At 42.0% G+C, this 16,722-nt stretch overlaps 1 protein-coding gene across 4 annotated transcripts in view; it reads left to right on the forward strand.

Annotated features, from left to right (window-relative positions):
• Positions 1-16,722, forward strand: part of sh3pxd2aa (SH3 and PX domains 2Aa) — a 95,839-nt gene that overhangs the window by 29,536 nt on the left and 49,581 nt on the right. For all 4 annotated transcript variants that reach the window (XM_041035531.1, XM_041035532.1, XM_041035533.1 and 1 more), the window contains exon 5: positions 2,065-2,156. In XM_041035531.1, coding sequence (XP_040891465.1) covers positions 2,065-2,156 — 92 coding nt within the window. The remainder of the gene's footprint in view (positions 1-2,064; positions 2,157-16,722) is intronic.

The following is a 16,722-nucleotide window of genomic DNA, read 5'->3' on the forward strand; positions in this document are numbered from 1 at the left end:
TTTATTTGTTTTCATGTGTGCCACAGTTGGAGAAGCTAGTTGTGCGTCACATTTCTCTGTCACAATGCAACGTAACACAGAACTTGAAATCTTACATTATTTCAAAGACCGACTCACTAACAGTCTTTAACCCCCTCATTTGATAAAACAAGGAAAGAAAGTTCTCCACGTGATGGTCCCCTTCCCAAAAGCAAAAAAAACAACAAAACAAAACACCTTGAAAGCAGTGGCCTTTTGTCATTCTTTAGTTCAAGGGAGACTCGCCTTATCGCTTCCCGTTTCCTCCCTTATTAGTTTTTTATTTATCCTGGATTCAGATGCTTTCCTCCGCTGTGCCTTCCCTACTTCCTTCCTTCCTTCCTTCCTTCTTTCCTCTTGGCATAATGCCAATGCGTTTGTCTCTGTACACACAATTAGGTAGCAGTATCGCTGGCCCGCACTAGGAAAGGTTAGCTACAGTATCAGCTTGGTAATTGGGACCAAGAGAAGTTTAAAAACCAAAAGCAATTATACACATCTGAAATGAACCTGATCCTTGGCTTAAAACAAGCAGCAAAGCTTTATAAAAAGGAAACCAGCTTCCTCATTATCCAAATAACCTGAAGCGATCTAATGTTTACAGTTGCTGTAGTGAGCCAGTTTATTAGCTCAGCACTGTAGAGTGTGCCGCAGTGTTTACTTCCTACATCCTGTTTATGAGGCAAACAACAGACAGGAAGAGTACAGTGATTACCCAGTGTTCTCAAAGTCTCTGCTCTCTGGATTGCGGGAAACTGAGTCCAGGCAGCTGTGGTGCCACATACAACCTCTTCAAACACAACCACTAAACTCTTTCAATAATATAAGATCCAGTGGATGAAATATGAAGGATGGACTGTGCCGATTTAAATGCAAGGCTTGTGCTGTATGTATGTTGCCACACATGTTCAAGGCCTAGCACCCCAGACTGTACATGAGATATGCCTTTGGGGGGAGTCAGCCAGATCTTTAAATATAGATGGCTAGTCAGACATATCATTCTCTCTTTGACTGTAGCTTGGCTTTGTCAGTGAACATACAGGGAGAGAACAGAGTGAGGATGGTTGGAATGGTGTTGAATTTATTTTCTGTCATCTCATAGCTCTCATACATCTTTTTCCACCCATACTGACTCCTTTTAACTCGGGTTTTGTACCACCCCAACTTTTTTAGCAGCTAATTGTTTAACGTTCCTTACTAGCCAGGAACACATGGAAGAGGACCCAAATGCAGAAACCCCAGGACAGACAGATGAGTGATCTGTCATTTATTAAACTCAAAATCACTGGAACAGTCTAGGAGCCATAGAACAAGGTGCAGACAAACTGACAAGAACACAGGGTAACAACAAGGCTTATATACACACAAGGTAATAGGTAACAGGTGAAACCAATTAGGGGCGGGGCAGACAATCACAAAAGGAGGGAAACTAGACAAAGACAAGATACTCAAGGGTTATGACTTCAGAATAAAACAAATACAACAAATACACAACCAAAACTCAAACACCCAAAAGAAGAGTAAATTGACTAAAGAAAACAACTGGAACTACTAACAGAACTAAAGAAACTAAACAAGAGTCCAGAAGCTCCAAATATCCATAAAGAGTTAAAGAGAAAACATAAAGAGAAAACAAACCAAAGGATTCAGAAAACAGCCCCCTTTAGGGGCTGATCATGACAGCTAGTTGCTTGACGCTGGACGGGTAGTTTAAATATGTTAAAGAGCTTTTTGTTGAAAACAGCTAGAAATTGTTTTGATGGGAGCAAAATTGTGGGATGCCAAAAACCAAAAACAATGAGCCAAAAGAGGCTAAAACGCTGCACATAGTTAAGAGGAACTGCAGAGTTGGGTGATAACTCTCTGTGGGTTTGTCACAACAAGCAACATATTTGATCCATTCTCATATAAAAATATGTAGCTTTAAAATACTTGAAAATTAAACTTGTTCTCCAGGATGCCCCATCCTTATTGTGATTATATGATTGTGATTATAGGCTGTGGTCTGTATTTTACCCACCATTCTCTCTCTGTTTCTCTCTGCAGGCTCTGGTGCGACTCCCCCCTCAGATTTCTCAGAGTGAGGAGGTGTTGCGCTTCTTCGAGACGAAAGCTGAGGACATCAATCCCCCAGTGGAGTGAGTGTCACACAGTGTACACGCTGAACACACAAACACATGTACACATGCTGTGTGTATAGTCAGTCTGCTGATTTATGTGGTGCTGTCCTGTAGTGACACCATCTTTATTTTGGTGGCAGAGTTGAACTGAACCCAGTTTAACTGACTGTGAAAATATGGACCCCCCCTCCTTCCCCAAAGGATAATGTTAGCTTATGTGAATGTGGGTGTTTGGGTGTTGCTCACTCCAAAATATAGTCTGAAATGGTTTTTGACATCAGCTTTGGGAAAACATTACACTACTGTTACTGCTTTTATCTGACTCACAGAGGATGGACGTGAAAGTGTCGTGTAGTGATTAAAGCAAGTCGACGTAAATTATGAAGAAGAAATAACATAATCCTCGTCTGACAAAGTAGCCACAGCCTCACTTGGTCTGCCATGACCTGTAGCTTACAGTGAGTTAATGTTGGCAACCTTCAGCTAGGTTTTCCTGTGTACAGTTACTGAATATCACTTTGCTAAATTTACAACTCTTCTCTACCTGTGCCACGGTTACACTATGTTTTAGCATGTTATGAACATTTCACGGATTCCATCACCAAAATAAAAGCAGCAAACACTCACAGCTGATGTTTTCTGCTTGTGGTCTATGATATCATGATATCTTTGAAGCAACTGACCCAAGAGAATCACCTGCAGTGTAAGGAAATCAGTGTACTGCTATCCTGTAATTAAAATTTGTAGCTGCTATTTGACAAAAGGTGCACAGTCTAACAATACCACTTTTCAGATTTTTAACTTTAATTTAAAAATGTGCAACTTGTAATCCTTGATTTCTTCCATCTTCCATCACATTGAGGTTTGTTTTAGATGAATTAAAGTCAAAATGACTTCATGGTGCTTATGGCTTATGGATTTGGCTCTCTGTTGTTTCCAGAGATGAAGCTTATTGTTTGAGCAGCTGAAAACCACACAGCACCATAAGCTCATTTTGGTGATTGACAGGTGAAAACCACATTTAGCTGTCAGTGAAGTACTGGACTAAATTTGGTCTGTATATGTAGTTCCAGCTGAATTCAGATGACCATATGTCAACGTGTAGCTGATTCTGCAGGATCTCCTTTATGGCACAAGCTGTGCAAAAACAGCTGAGACTGTAAGGTCTTTGCATACATTACTGCATCACTGCACAGGTTTACAGGTGAGCTGCCACCACAGTAATGATGGTGCGTTTGCTTTTGCCTGCAACCTGACAGACACACACTGATGCACACTTTTTTGATTGATGATGTTACTCACAATAGCTCAGCTGTTGTTCGTAAACTAAGCACACATGCCTGGACACCTGTGCATCATCCTCTAAATGCCAGCTTCTTTTGCATATTATTGTTTCACACCGAATCTCAGAAATATTGCATGATTGTACAGTGGCTAAGCTCATTACCTCTCTGCCCGCTCTCACTTTCCAGTCTATTCCCAAATCGGCTCTTTCTCTCCGAGTTCGTTAAAACCTCCTGCCAGGCCAGGCAGGGGGGAGTCGGGGGGGGGGCAGAGAGAGGAGTTGATGGATGTGAGTGTGGGAGGAGGAGAATGACTTGTTTCATAGCAGGAGATAGCCCCTTTGGGTAGTTTTTAATTAGAGAACACACTCTCCTCCTCAAACCTCAAATGCCAGTATAGCACTATTCATTTGTAATGTGTTCTTGTATGCATCGAGACAGCTGCACCCGAGGCGCTGCAACTCAGTGCTCTTGTTAGACCCAGGCTATGTCTTTTTTTTGTATTTTAATTACTCCTCTCCTCTCCTCTCAATCTGTAGTTTAGAGTTTTGTCCTTTCGTTTTTCTCTTGAATGAGAGGAAAGAAGGGAAGCAGGCAGGATTTGGTGACCTCTGCCTGCCAGTGTTCTTCAGCACAGCCTAGTGTCTCCCCCTCTCTTCCTCCTTCCTCTGCTTCTTTGTATCTAACTCGTCCTCATAAATTTAACTGCGTTTGATTGACGAGACAGCTCAAGGTTAAAAACACCACTGCCAATGCTATAGTTCTTTCATCAACAAGTTTGGTTTCCTCGCTGTCCATACAGCTTTCTATGTTTTCCATCCACAGCTTTCCCTTCATCTCTCCCAGTCTTTTCTCTTTCTTTCTGCGAACATCCTTCTATCACTCGCCCACTCTCTCTGCCCTGCATATGCCAGTGTATTGTGGTGCATGAAGAAATGGCATTAATCTTCTTGTCAAGAGCAGTTGGAGATGAAGCATCAATAAAGCGAGTACACGCTTTGCCTTCACCACTCACAGTCTGTTAGCCCCCATCAGAACATGATGTTAGAGATATTCAACACGGACAAAGCACCTTCAAAATTAGACAGTAAAAACACAGAGAAGTACAGGACTTAAATGCAATGTGGCATACTTTTTTCTGAAAGTAAAAGTTTAAAGGCATGACTTTTACCTGTAATGTTCACCTGGTGGTTTTGATGCTTTCAGACTGAAAAATGTCAAAATCGCCACAGCGGAGTTTGATAAATCTTGATGCTGATCGCTGCAAAAGTTGAACCAGGGCCACACACAGGGGCCGCACAAGGATCTGATTCTACTGCCACTGCAATTAGAAAGTTGCGTCATATTAGGCTGATTACAAAATAGTATCATTTGACAGCCACAGAATGTACTGTAGACAGTCAGCAGAATGGTACGCACGTTTTCAAAGCTGCATTTAACAACCAAAAGTGCCAGATCTGTGCCCCAGCTGCAGGTATATCAGTGGAAAACAACGTTGATAGTCCTACTGAGACACGTCAGGGTATGCGATACTACATGGGTTAAAATGCCGTTTTTATTCCAGACTTCCCATGTCTGTAGGATCTGGCCGTTTTTAGGATGATATTATATGGTAGGATGCAGCTTTAACTGACATACTAACCAAGTTAAGTGAGCACAGCTAGAAACATCCAGTAACACTTGCACTGAGGATATATTCAGCTTTTTGTCCCACAGAGCAGTGCTTTTCTGACACAGTCATCAAAAGACTCAACCCAAACTCTGTTGCTGTTATTCTGGTTCCAGCAGCAGACTGGCTGTGTAGTGGAAGTGGAAGCTTGAACCCAGTGATGGTGTAGTTGTGGAGATCTCAGCCTGAGGAAGTGCTGTACTCCAGTCAGCTTCAGATCAAATGGAGCCAGAACCTCTTCTGGCTCCTCTGTATCCCTGAAGGCTTTCACTCTGTCTTAATAAAAAGAAAAAACACTCAGGGGAGTGAACTGCCCACTCTCTGTTTAAAGAAGAAAAAGACCTCTCAGTTAATGGTTAGTAAGACGTCATGATCCACGGGACTCAACTCGTGTCACGGCTAAATTGGATGGGTTCCTTTTCGTTCCCTACCCATAATGCATCTGCTAAATGAAAATGAATCACGGGGGAGTGTGTTCAGGAATGAGATTGGTCATTGATTTAAAGTCGTGATTGGAGAGTGTGTGTTAGCAGTGTGTGGGTTTTGTTAATGTTTGTGCACAAGTACACATGTGTGCTGCGGAGACAGAAAAGTGATGTGAAACCCTGAGAAGGATGGACGGCTGGAGAATAATATTAATCTATCATGGTTTGTGTGTATGCGTGTGTGTGTGTGTGTCCTGTCAGCTCATCTATTACATCCAAGTGATGTGATATTGACTTCTCACCCAACATGTCCTCTGTCTGCTCTGTATGTTTTTATGTGTGTGGTGTTATAGAGACCTTTGTGAATTGTCCTGATTAATAGTTTTAACCACCAAACCTGATTTGAGTCATTTCTTATGATCTGCTAATAATGAGACCTGATCCCGGTTGGTGTTTGATAATAGTTTCTCACATCTTCACCCAGAATCAAACTCACTTATTGAACCTGAATCCTTTCTAATTCCTCTCTGCATCTACTCAGAGTCAGCTTTCACAGTTAAAAATAACATAAATGAAATAAAAACATCAGTGGGGATCTGTATTGTGAGAAGACAGAAAACACCACAGGTTGGAGTGGTGGCCTAATCAATACTGACAACCTGTAGCTACAACCTGAAAATGAGATGAGCAGGAAAAGATATGCAAAGGTCATTAAAAAGGAGTCTGACAAGACAGACAACCTCACACGTGCACACTCACTCACTACGGGCAATTTAGAGTAGCCAATTAACCTAATGTGCATGTTTTTGGTATTGTGGGAGGAAGCCAGAGTACCCGGAGAGAACCCACGCAGGCACAGGGAGAACTTGCAAACTCCACACAGAAGAGCCCAGACCGGAATTATTGATATGAAATGAAAGTTTAACTAAGGTTCAAACTCCTGGTACTGATGTTCCAAAGCTCCACGGTGTAGTACGGAGGAATCTGCTCTGTTGGAGCATTATTGAACTACACAAACACAAAGTTCACTCATGATCACAGAGTAAAGTCACAGAGTGATGATACATATGATCTTTGGACAGCACACATGGAACAGACAACAGCGCGGGTTAATTTGGCCTTTTGGCAAGTTTCTTGTGTAATTAATGTTAATCAGCTACGGCAGATAAAGTCTGCCACTGACAACATTTGTCATATGAACCAGTGAAAGCAATGGTCTGCACCGGCTAATGTTAATAGGTTAATGTTACTGCCCTGCCAAAATATGTCAGGCCTGGATCACTCATACATTTTTGTTTGTAGTAAAAAGAAAAATCTAAATCAGTTCTTCAAAATCACTTTCATATGCTACATAAAAATGAATCTGTTCGTAGGAGGATTTTTTTGCATTATGCCTAATTTTTATTTGGTGAGAAACACTCAAAGTAAACGCTACTTTCACCCATTTTACATGGTCTTCATCAGTAGGTGGAGCAAAGTCAAGCATATTTTGACTGATAACAGATATCAGTAATAACAGATACCGAGCTTGTATGTCAAATGATCCATCTCCATGGCAACTCGTCCTCTGATGAACAGTGGGTGACACCAGAAAATGCTATTAGTAGATACTGTTTAATCAAAGTGCCATGAACTTTTATGCCTAACATGTTTAAATCCAGGGAACACCCACAGGTTTACTTTACTGTTCTCTCATAAATGATCATAAATGTGTCTTACAAGTGTGAAGGACATCAAAGAGGGAAAAATGTGACAAACAGTGTGTGAAGTCAAATGTAACTGTGGTAAAACAAAACATTAAAATCACAATTCCCCATGAAGGTAGTATCTTATCATTTTACTCCCGTAGCTGCAACAGCCGCTGCTGGAAACACTGTGGAGACGTCACAGATGCTTGGCACTCCACACTGCGGACGCTCCAGCTCCTTGTAATAAGAAGAAGTTGCGTCTTAAAACTAATGACAGGCTGCAAAAAGGTGCTGATAATCCCTGAATGTTCTGAACAGTCAAAGTGGGCATTTATCTCCTTCCCCACTTTTCCTTTTACACTGCATAATAGGACATCATTTTGATGAGTCGACATAATTTGCTAGGAAACGTTAATTAGGAAGCAGTTGAATGGCATCAAATTCTCATCCACTTTGAACCACAGCTCCTGAAAGAAGAACAAGGAAGTGTGAAAAGCTGCTAATAAGTGTAAAAAAAAAAAAGTCCAGCTTTGGCTAAGTGTTCTCATCTTGTTGATCGTCTACTTTGCCTGATTTCTCAGCTCCGTGAGAAATGTAAAGGCTTTCGGTAACTCGATTGTGTTTCCCACAATGGGAACAAGTAACAGAAAATGAAAATCCTTTATTCTTCCTTGTTTAAACCTACTAAGCTGCTTAGCAACCACTCAAAAGGTGGTTAAAGACCACTTGATGTATATTTTGTCATCTGCATGTGGATGTCCATGTGCAGCCCAGAAAGGAGTGCCAACTGTGCCAGAAAAGTTAGCTGGCTTTGGTGAACTGTCGGTCCTGCTCTTGTTAAGCTGTCACACACAGTTTTTGTTTTTCTACTTTTTCAAAGTAAGCTTCTCGCTTCTTGCTGTCAGGAGCAGGAGGTCACTATCATGTTTTTTCTAATGCACATATATGAAACGTGTCTGTGTGTGCATACCCACGTTTGTAGTGTGTATAAAGACACGTATGATCGAGGCTTTAGGCAGTGTGTAGCTGAGCCCTGGTGTGGTTCTCCACCTGCCTCTGAGTTTCTGAATGGCTGTTGGTAACTATGCATCATCTGAAAGTCTGTAGCATGGTTCTGTCCTGGGTCCTATTTTGTTCTCTATTTCTGTACAGATGCTTCCCCTCAGGCACACAAGGAGTCACTTTAAAGGGATCTCCTATTACTGATTTAATCATACATCTTATATAAGCCTCGAAATGTAACAAAAGCTTAATGCTGACAAAACAGAAGTTCTTATATTGCCCCAACTTGCCTTGACCCTGGGGTAATGGATAGTCTAGACTCTCTATCTTCTCATAAATCTTCTCCACAATCAAGTGCCACTATGGATCAGGCACTGAGGAGACAGTCGTCTCAGAACACAGAATTCAGGTCAACATTTGTGTGATGACTTACAGAGCTCCATGTGCTCAGGTACCTGCCTACATTAGAGACTGCCGTACAGAACCAGCAGGTTTCTATGCTCCTCTGATCAGGGTTTGTTGGTTGTTTGTTACTCAAGCCTTAAAAGTAAAGGAGTCTAAAGTCCTAAACTTTGGCATTCACTCGCTTTGGACACATGTGGACACCTTTAAACAGCAGGTCCAGACTTATCTGTTTAGACTTGCCATTGTGCAGTTTTTTTTACTTCATTCATTTCTTTTTTTTTCATTTCTGTTCATTTCCCTTCTCTCATCTTGCATCCCTCGCTCTCTCTTCCTCCCCTCCCAGCCTCCCACCTCCATCTTTCTCCTCCCAGTCATCTGTCCGTTCCGCTCCGTCTGCTGTGAGTAGGAGACAGGCGACAGACTCACTCGACCTTAATGGATAAGTTCCCCTCACAATTAGGATCAATAGCACTCACTGGAGACTGCACAGCGCAACATGAGCAGTGTACAGCACCGGCGTCCATGGGGTTAAACACTTTAAGCGTGTCAGGGTGGCGAGGAGTGGTCAGCTGAGCGCGTGGCCTGTGGGAGCTCTTGTGTGTGTGTGTGTGTGTGTACATGTATGTGCTCTCATGTGTGAGCATTTATCAACCGGCCTCAAATGGAGCAGTTGTACACTTGATGCAATTATATTTCAAAATGTTTGTGTTCAAAGAGATGCAGCAGCAGGAGAATAGCTGAGTGATTTTTCTTTGTCAGGACTAAATTGGTCTTGCTCGCTGCGTGCAGCATGTTTGTTGTTGTCAGGTTATTTCAGTGCACCCCCCCCCCCCCCCCCCTCGTCTGTCTCTGCTCTACAGTCTCTGCTCTATTTTTTTTTCTCTCTCTCCATCATCTTACATGGATGCACCCATTCGACCCACCCACCCGCCCACCCAACCCATGCGGTGTCTGACTCATTTGAGCTCTCCTCCTCACACACTTACTCACAGGGTGTTGTCAAGGTGGGGTTCGGCTTGCTACAGTAATAGCTTTGGGAGGACGGGGCTGTGCATGAGTGTGATGAATGGAGCGGGCCAGGACAGCTGTTGCTACCAGGGTGATGAAATGTGCTCACTTTATCACTTCCTGGAAAAAGGGGCATGGAGAGGAGGAAGGAAAGAGGAATGTGGGTGGGATCCCCTTGGGAGGTGAGGAGGTCAAAAGCAGGGGAGTGTGAGGCCAGCAGTGCACTGACCATCCCTCCATATCTCTGACAAGCTACAGAAGATTTAACAATGATCAGTATATGAGGCAGCGGATGCAGTATATTGACATTTAGGTTAAAGGTGTACAATCTGGCCTCAGCGTCATTTTTATGACCAGATCGAACTGTGACGCCTTACTGTTTATACTCCCTCCGTAAAGCCTTATTAAAGGATTTGTGCTTTGACAACAGGCAGTGTGCTCCTACTCTGCTATGTAAGATTGAATTTTCGGGCTATGATCTGATTAGAAAAAGGAGCCATGTGCCTTGCAGTGCAGCACAGGAATCAATCCCATCAATCAAAGCTCAGAAAAAGCTCACAGACCCCGAGCAGATCCCGCTATCAGCTCCAGTCAGCTACACTTTCCTCTCCTCTCTGCCGGTGTTTGAGTGATGTTGACCCCTGTCTGTGGAGCAAAGTACTGCACCTCGGTGGTGAGCGGGACTCTGAGCTGATGTCACTCCTGTGCAAGCTGCTCCTGTTTGAAGCCGAGTGGCCTTGGTGTTTCATGTATTTTGAATGGGCCTCCAGCTGGATGTCGGGTCTTTTCGGTTTTTTTTGTTTTTTTTCTGCGTTTTCTGTGTCCTGCAGGAGAAAAGCTACATAAACAAGGATATTTCTCTCTTGTACTTCAAAAGCCTGATATCCAAGAAGAGACTTTATCATAACAGCTTTAGTACAATTCTATGTGTCAAAACCCATACACTGTGTACACATTTATACACTTGTAGGCATCTTTCAAACACAAGGGAACAAACCAGTGTGACTGCTTTACAGAGCAGCTTCTTTGTTGTGTCATAGCTTCCTGCCGAATGGTTCCCAGTCTCTGGGGTGGGACTAATATGAGATTAATATAAGGTGTCTTATTGAAAGTTTATTCAAAAGAAACAGTCTGTCGAGGCAGAATCACTGTTTTGTGTTACTGTCCTTCCACTGCAGCTCAGTAGAGTCTGAATCTCATTATCTTGTTAAATACACATGAATCTTTGTCCTCACGGTGGACCTCTCATTGACTGTTTGCACTGAAAATAAGCTGAAAATCATGGATTATGACAGGGTAATGTTTAACATGTTCTAACAAGTATGTTTGCTAACATAGGAAAATAAAACTGAAGTATGCTAAATGTCACATCATGTAACTATCAAAATAATGGTATAAATAAGTCTGAATACTGCTTGTGTTTCAGGGAATGGAGGGACATTATTTTTTTAAAATAGGTTGGTTAAAAAGTCACAGTGCCACTTTTACAATGAGCAATTACAACAAGCAATAACTCTCATGGTGTATATACATGTGGGCATGTGAGTATTGCTTTAAGACATACTTGAAAAATGTGAAACTCTATCCTATAGGGTCACGAGCAGAAAAGGTTTTGAACCACTGCATCTGCAGAAATATAAGGACTCACTGCTTCCTGCCCAGCTGCCTTATCTCTGATTCTACTCACCAGTAACTCTCCACATGGTGGCATACTTCACAATACAGACAAATACTAATGGAGATCTCTGCGCCCTCACATGCTGTATCCAGTTCAAGCACTGGTCCCCTCACAAACCTCCCCAGGGCTTCCCTTCCTCTATAAATGTATCCACTGTCTGGTCACAGACTGAAGCATTTCTCTGACTCTGTCTTTCTTTTTTGTATTTATGTCCTTTTTGGCCCGTCGCTCTTCCTGTGTGAGATGTATTTCCACTGGATGGAATTTCTCACCCCTCTAAAGCTTCCTAGACACCCCCCCCCCCCCCCCCCCCTCCACCGCACCCCCTCCCTTCCACCTCACCCCATTCCTTTTCCTTTTTTTTTGTGAGACTTTTTTTTTCCCTCCTCTTACTTAGCATTTTTTCCCACATCTTGCATTTTTATTGAGTCAATTTGCATGGGATGTGGGCCGTGATTTGTTTTATCTGTCTGGGCTCGTGGTAGGCAATCATATAACTATCAGCCTAAATGGCATTATCTATCCTCTGCAGACCATAACGTTGACAAATTTCTCTATTAATATGCGCATACTGCATTTCAGCCATGATGAAAATATTAGCCACTGCCCCCCCCCCCCCCCATAGGCTACTGTAGTGTTAGACACGGGTGATGTTATCATCATTCATCATGCCCCCTCACAACCCTCCCCATGAATAACAATAGGGATCGACCTTGGCTTGTGCCTGGAGGAGAGAGAGATGCTGCAAGATTATCAGATTATTACTGGGATAAGTCATGAATTGGTGTGATTGGTCAGTTCTGGCCTCTCGACAGGGAATTGCTTAAGTAGCAGGGTCACCCCCGGTGACAGGGTGAAGACAGATTTGGTGTTTTTGGGCTAATTAGAAATAAGTGGGTGATAATGTGTTTATGTAAGTTAGTGAGGGTGGGGTACTGGGGCCTAAGTGTGTCCAGTTCTGTCATTGATAATGACAGGAGACACTTATTTAACCTTTGCAGTCTTATCTCTATGTATGTTTCATAGGCTGACATTCTTTTTTTTATTGACACCATGCTGTCAGTATTCTCAGAGGAAGGCTCTGTTCACCACCGCAAATTACCAAGTGAGTCATCTGGAACTGAGCAGTAGGTTAATTTTGGATTTGGATGTAGGTTTAAGGTTTAACAGGATTACCAATCGGAAAAGTATTTATTTCGAGAAGCTGGAAAGCTGTAAGTGAATTATATTAAAGCTTAGATAGGAAAAAGATGATATGTAACCTGTAATGACAATTGTCTGGTGGACGAACACCACAGTTTAAGTTTAAGAATGTGAGCAGAGTGAAAAAAGACAAAGCACTTGCTGAAGTATTATTTAAACCTTATATATTTAAGCTGATTTTATAAAATCAAATAAGCAAATGTAATACATAAAAACATGCTAATGTTCATACTGCCAACCAAGCTTTACACTTTCCTGTTTTGCCACTTGATATTAAGTTGAATATGTTTGGGTTCTGGACTGCTGCATTGTTATTATGTTTTGACTTTTCATGGACTAAACAACAATAGATAAATTGAGAAAATAACTATGAGAAAAATCGATAAAGAAAATAATTGTCAGTTGCAGCTGGAGTTCTACTTTTATTATTATATTGCTACTTGATTCTTTATACCATGTTTAAATGGTTAATCTGAGTTTAAAAAATATGACAATAAACAAAAGAATATGGATTAGATAAGGTTTTAGGTTTTCATGCACGTAGCAGAGAGAAAAAAATTATAACTGAATATAAGTTTATAATAAAATGTGTGTCTGCTCTTGTGCATACAGCGAAATGTTGGGGTTAATTGATTCCTTGAGCCCCATCTGGAGTGTTAATGCCCGCACCGCACTGGGCTTTAGCCTTGTCATGGTCATGAGGGCTAAAAGGCAGGGGACCACTGAGGGTAATTTGGGGCTCCTGAGGGGCTTAGCCTAGGTAAGCCTGTGGGTGGGAAGGTTACTGCTCAAGTCTGGATTTGGTGATGCACTGGGATGTGGGGGTGCAGGGACGAGGCAAGGGAGGGAGAGCGAGAAAAAGAGGGAGAGAGGCAGAGGCTAAGGCGGTAATCTCAGTGTTTATTTACTGGTCCTGCAGGTGAGCCTAGCAGGGAGCCATTCAGAGTCATTAACTTGAAGCCATTATGCTAATACTTGTAAACACATTGATTAGCACTTTATCTGCCAACCCACTCATATACTTCAAATAAGTAAAATCCATTGCCTTCATGGAGAAGTTTTTAAATTCATTTTACAATTTTAAGTTTATTTAAAGAGTGAAGTCAAAGTTTCTAATTGTCCTCAAACAAATCTAACAGTATCTTAAATATTTAGGATTTGTTTGGGTTTTCTTTTTTCAGTATTTCTCTGTATGTAGATAGAAACTGATCAATAGTATCTACTGGTGAACCAGAGCATGTCACGGCTTGGGAGGCAAGGACTAGGACCCAAATGCATGACCCCTCAGACGTAGTCAAAAAGGTAATAATTTTAATTCTAACAAAGTAGCAACAGAAAATAACTCACAAAGGAGGAAGGCAAACCAACTGGACAAAGTAACAAACAAGAATCAGCCATAAAGGGGAAAAAGGCACAAGAACAAAAATGCAAAACGTGAACACAGAATCACTCTTTGAGAGGAGGAAGACTGAACAAGGAGCAAAACAAAATCAGAAACAAAGTAACAAATAATGCCTAACCTGACTAGGGAATCAATGAAAGTACACAACCTGACGTGATATACAAGACTGGGCGAAAGACATGACAAGACAAGGGCATGAGACAAAAGCATGGGACACGGCATGAGACGAAAACGAACTGACAACGGACAAGGGGAAACGCAGACTATATATACACAACAGGTAAGGGGAAACAGGTGGACACAATTAGGGCGGGGAAATCAATTACAAAAGCGGGAAACAAGACAAAGACAGGAAGTAAAACAAGACAAGATACACAAGGGCAATGATTTCAAAATAAAACAGGAACCCACAAGACAATATAGACACCAGACAAAAACATAACATAATTTACAGACTATGACAGTAAGTGAAACGAGACATGATACACAAGAAATATACTTTCCAAAATAAAACTAAACTGAAACTGTCCAAAAGTCCACCAAAGAGTTCAAAACCAAACCAAAGAGTTCCAAAAACAGCCCCCTTAGGGGCTAGTCATGACAGAGCAAGTGAAACTTAATACACCTAAAAGAGTTTGTGCACTCTTAAAAGACATTATCCTAGATCAGTGGAGCTGCTATGTGCTGTGGAGGAATACATGATGTTAGGCAACAAAATGCATTTTCATGTGTGAATCTGAGGGGTGATGTGCTGTATGCATCCTCACTCATGAACAAACAGTTTGAAATACCTCAACTAAACACTTCTGTAGTCAGCTGACCACTGAGCTGACTCGCCTGACCCTTACATCATACAGGCAGGATATACACTCACATCTGTTTTAGCTTGACAATCAATGTCGAGAGCTGTGGAACTGGAGGTGCTCCTCCTTCATGGAGCTGTGGTCAGTGAATACACCGTGACGAAATGTCAGTATGTGATGAAAACTCAAACTCATTTGGATACTATTGATGTAAACATGAAAATCTCTTACTTCACTGGCAGCAAATCAATTTAAGACTGTATGTTCTTCACACTGGAAGTGTACTGAAAAACTGTAAAACCGTGGTAACTCTTTTGCAAAAACATACTGTCACTACAACCAGAGGTAACATTCCTTTACTGGCTGCAAAACCTGGCCTTGTAATTCCACCTAGCCACATAAAATACCCTTTTTCTCCACCACTGCAGTATGTATTCTTCACGTCACCTTTCACCCCTCGCTTCCTCCTCTCCACACCTCTAGGAGATGTAGGAAAAGAGCTGGCAGCCAGAGCTGGTTGCTCAGCCCTCGGGGGAAGAGTTTGATTTCAGCCTTAGTGACTTGGGTCACTGGATGGAGTCTGGACTCTGTGTTTCTGTTCTCCCTCCTCATCCTCCCACCTCCTCTCCGTATTTTGCCCCACACTCTGCTCCTCCTTTGTGCCCTAATGCTTTGCAGATGCCTCCAAAACCGTACCTTTAAAAATAAAGCCAAAAATAACCAGCTGCACTCCTGCTGGCATATCCTCATGTAAAGTTACATGTTAGCAGCTCTTTGTTTTTACTTTGTTACAGAATTAATGTCTTTTCTTGTTCAAAATTAGGCTAATTTTGGTGCTTATTAGCTGCTGCTGTTATTACCTGCTAGTTGATAGAAGGGCTAATGGGCCTGTGTGTTGACTAATATTTTCCTCCTGAGCTGCTTTAGTGGGCTAATGCTTAGATGTCATGTAGGCATGTTGTTCTAAAGCCCTTTGTGCACGCTTAATGCTAGCAACCACCCACACGTGATGCAAGCTAACCTTTACTTTGACCTGCTGTCCATGACAACAGCAAAAGCACCATGCTATCGATCCAATCAGCCGTCACTCTGTGTCAGGATTAACAAAGGGCCTCAACAGCTGGATCTTCGGTGACTGCGTCTGATCATTTATCAAGAATAATTAACCTTAGAGAATCAAAAACATCCTTCATTTGAAGGCTGAGTGATTCGTTTAGACATATATACAGTTAGACCAGTAAGTGCTTACACCTCTGCCTTTCTCCTGATTGGGATTTGTTTATAAAGCTTCGAGGTTGTGTTTGCCTTTCAAACCATGCACAGCATGAATAGCGTAACAGACTCCCTGGGAGTTGGCTACAGGAAAGTGCTTTTCATGCTGCTGCTGTTTTCCACCAAACAAAACTCATTCATTGGCCCCTGTCCTCACCTCCTTGATAAGTGAAAACCAGCCGTTTCCAGGTCCCACACTTACACCTTTTGTATTGTTACTCTTTGTAGATCATTTACCTTTAGCTTGTTCAGTTAACTCAGCAGGAATTCAGCGTGTATATAAAACTATGTTTGCACTTTGGTGTGATGGGAGGGCTGCCCTTTTACACACTGCGTAATTTGTATTATGTACTGTCACATATATATTCGCTATACTTTGAGCAGGCTTTTCCTTTTATTCACTCCAGATTCTGTACCATTTTTGTAGCACTGAAAAAACAACAAATGTAATAGTAACGGGTAAACAAGCAGGCATCCAGGTTAAGGGGCAAATAGTGGTAGCTGCTGAGTGTGCTTGTTGCTGTGACCGAGGCCTCTTGACCGGATGACCTGAATGCCTGCTGCCCTGTTAAGCCTTAAACTGGGATCGACCAGAACAAAAACATGGATGAAGGCTACAGGTTCAATTCACAGTAGTATTTATGTTGGGAAATGAAATGAATTACCAGGAATAGGAACAGAGAGAATTAATAGGGGTCTTCCTGTTAAGGTCGGCTCCTGTGACTGAGGAACCAGTTGTGTTATGT

This window comes from Toxotes jaculatrix, chromosome 4, assembly GCF_017976425.1.
Source record: "Toxotes jaculatrix isolate fToxJac2 chromosome 4, fToxJac2.pri, whole genome shotgun sequence".
Taxonomy (NCBI): Eukaryota; Metazoa; Chordata; class Actinopteri; family Toxotidae; genus Toxotes; species Toxotes jaculatrix.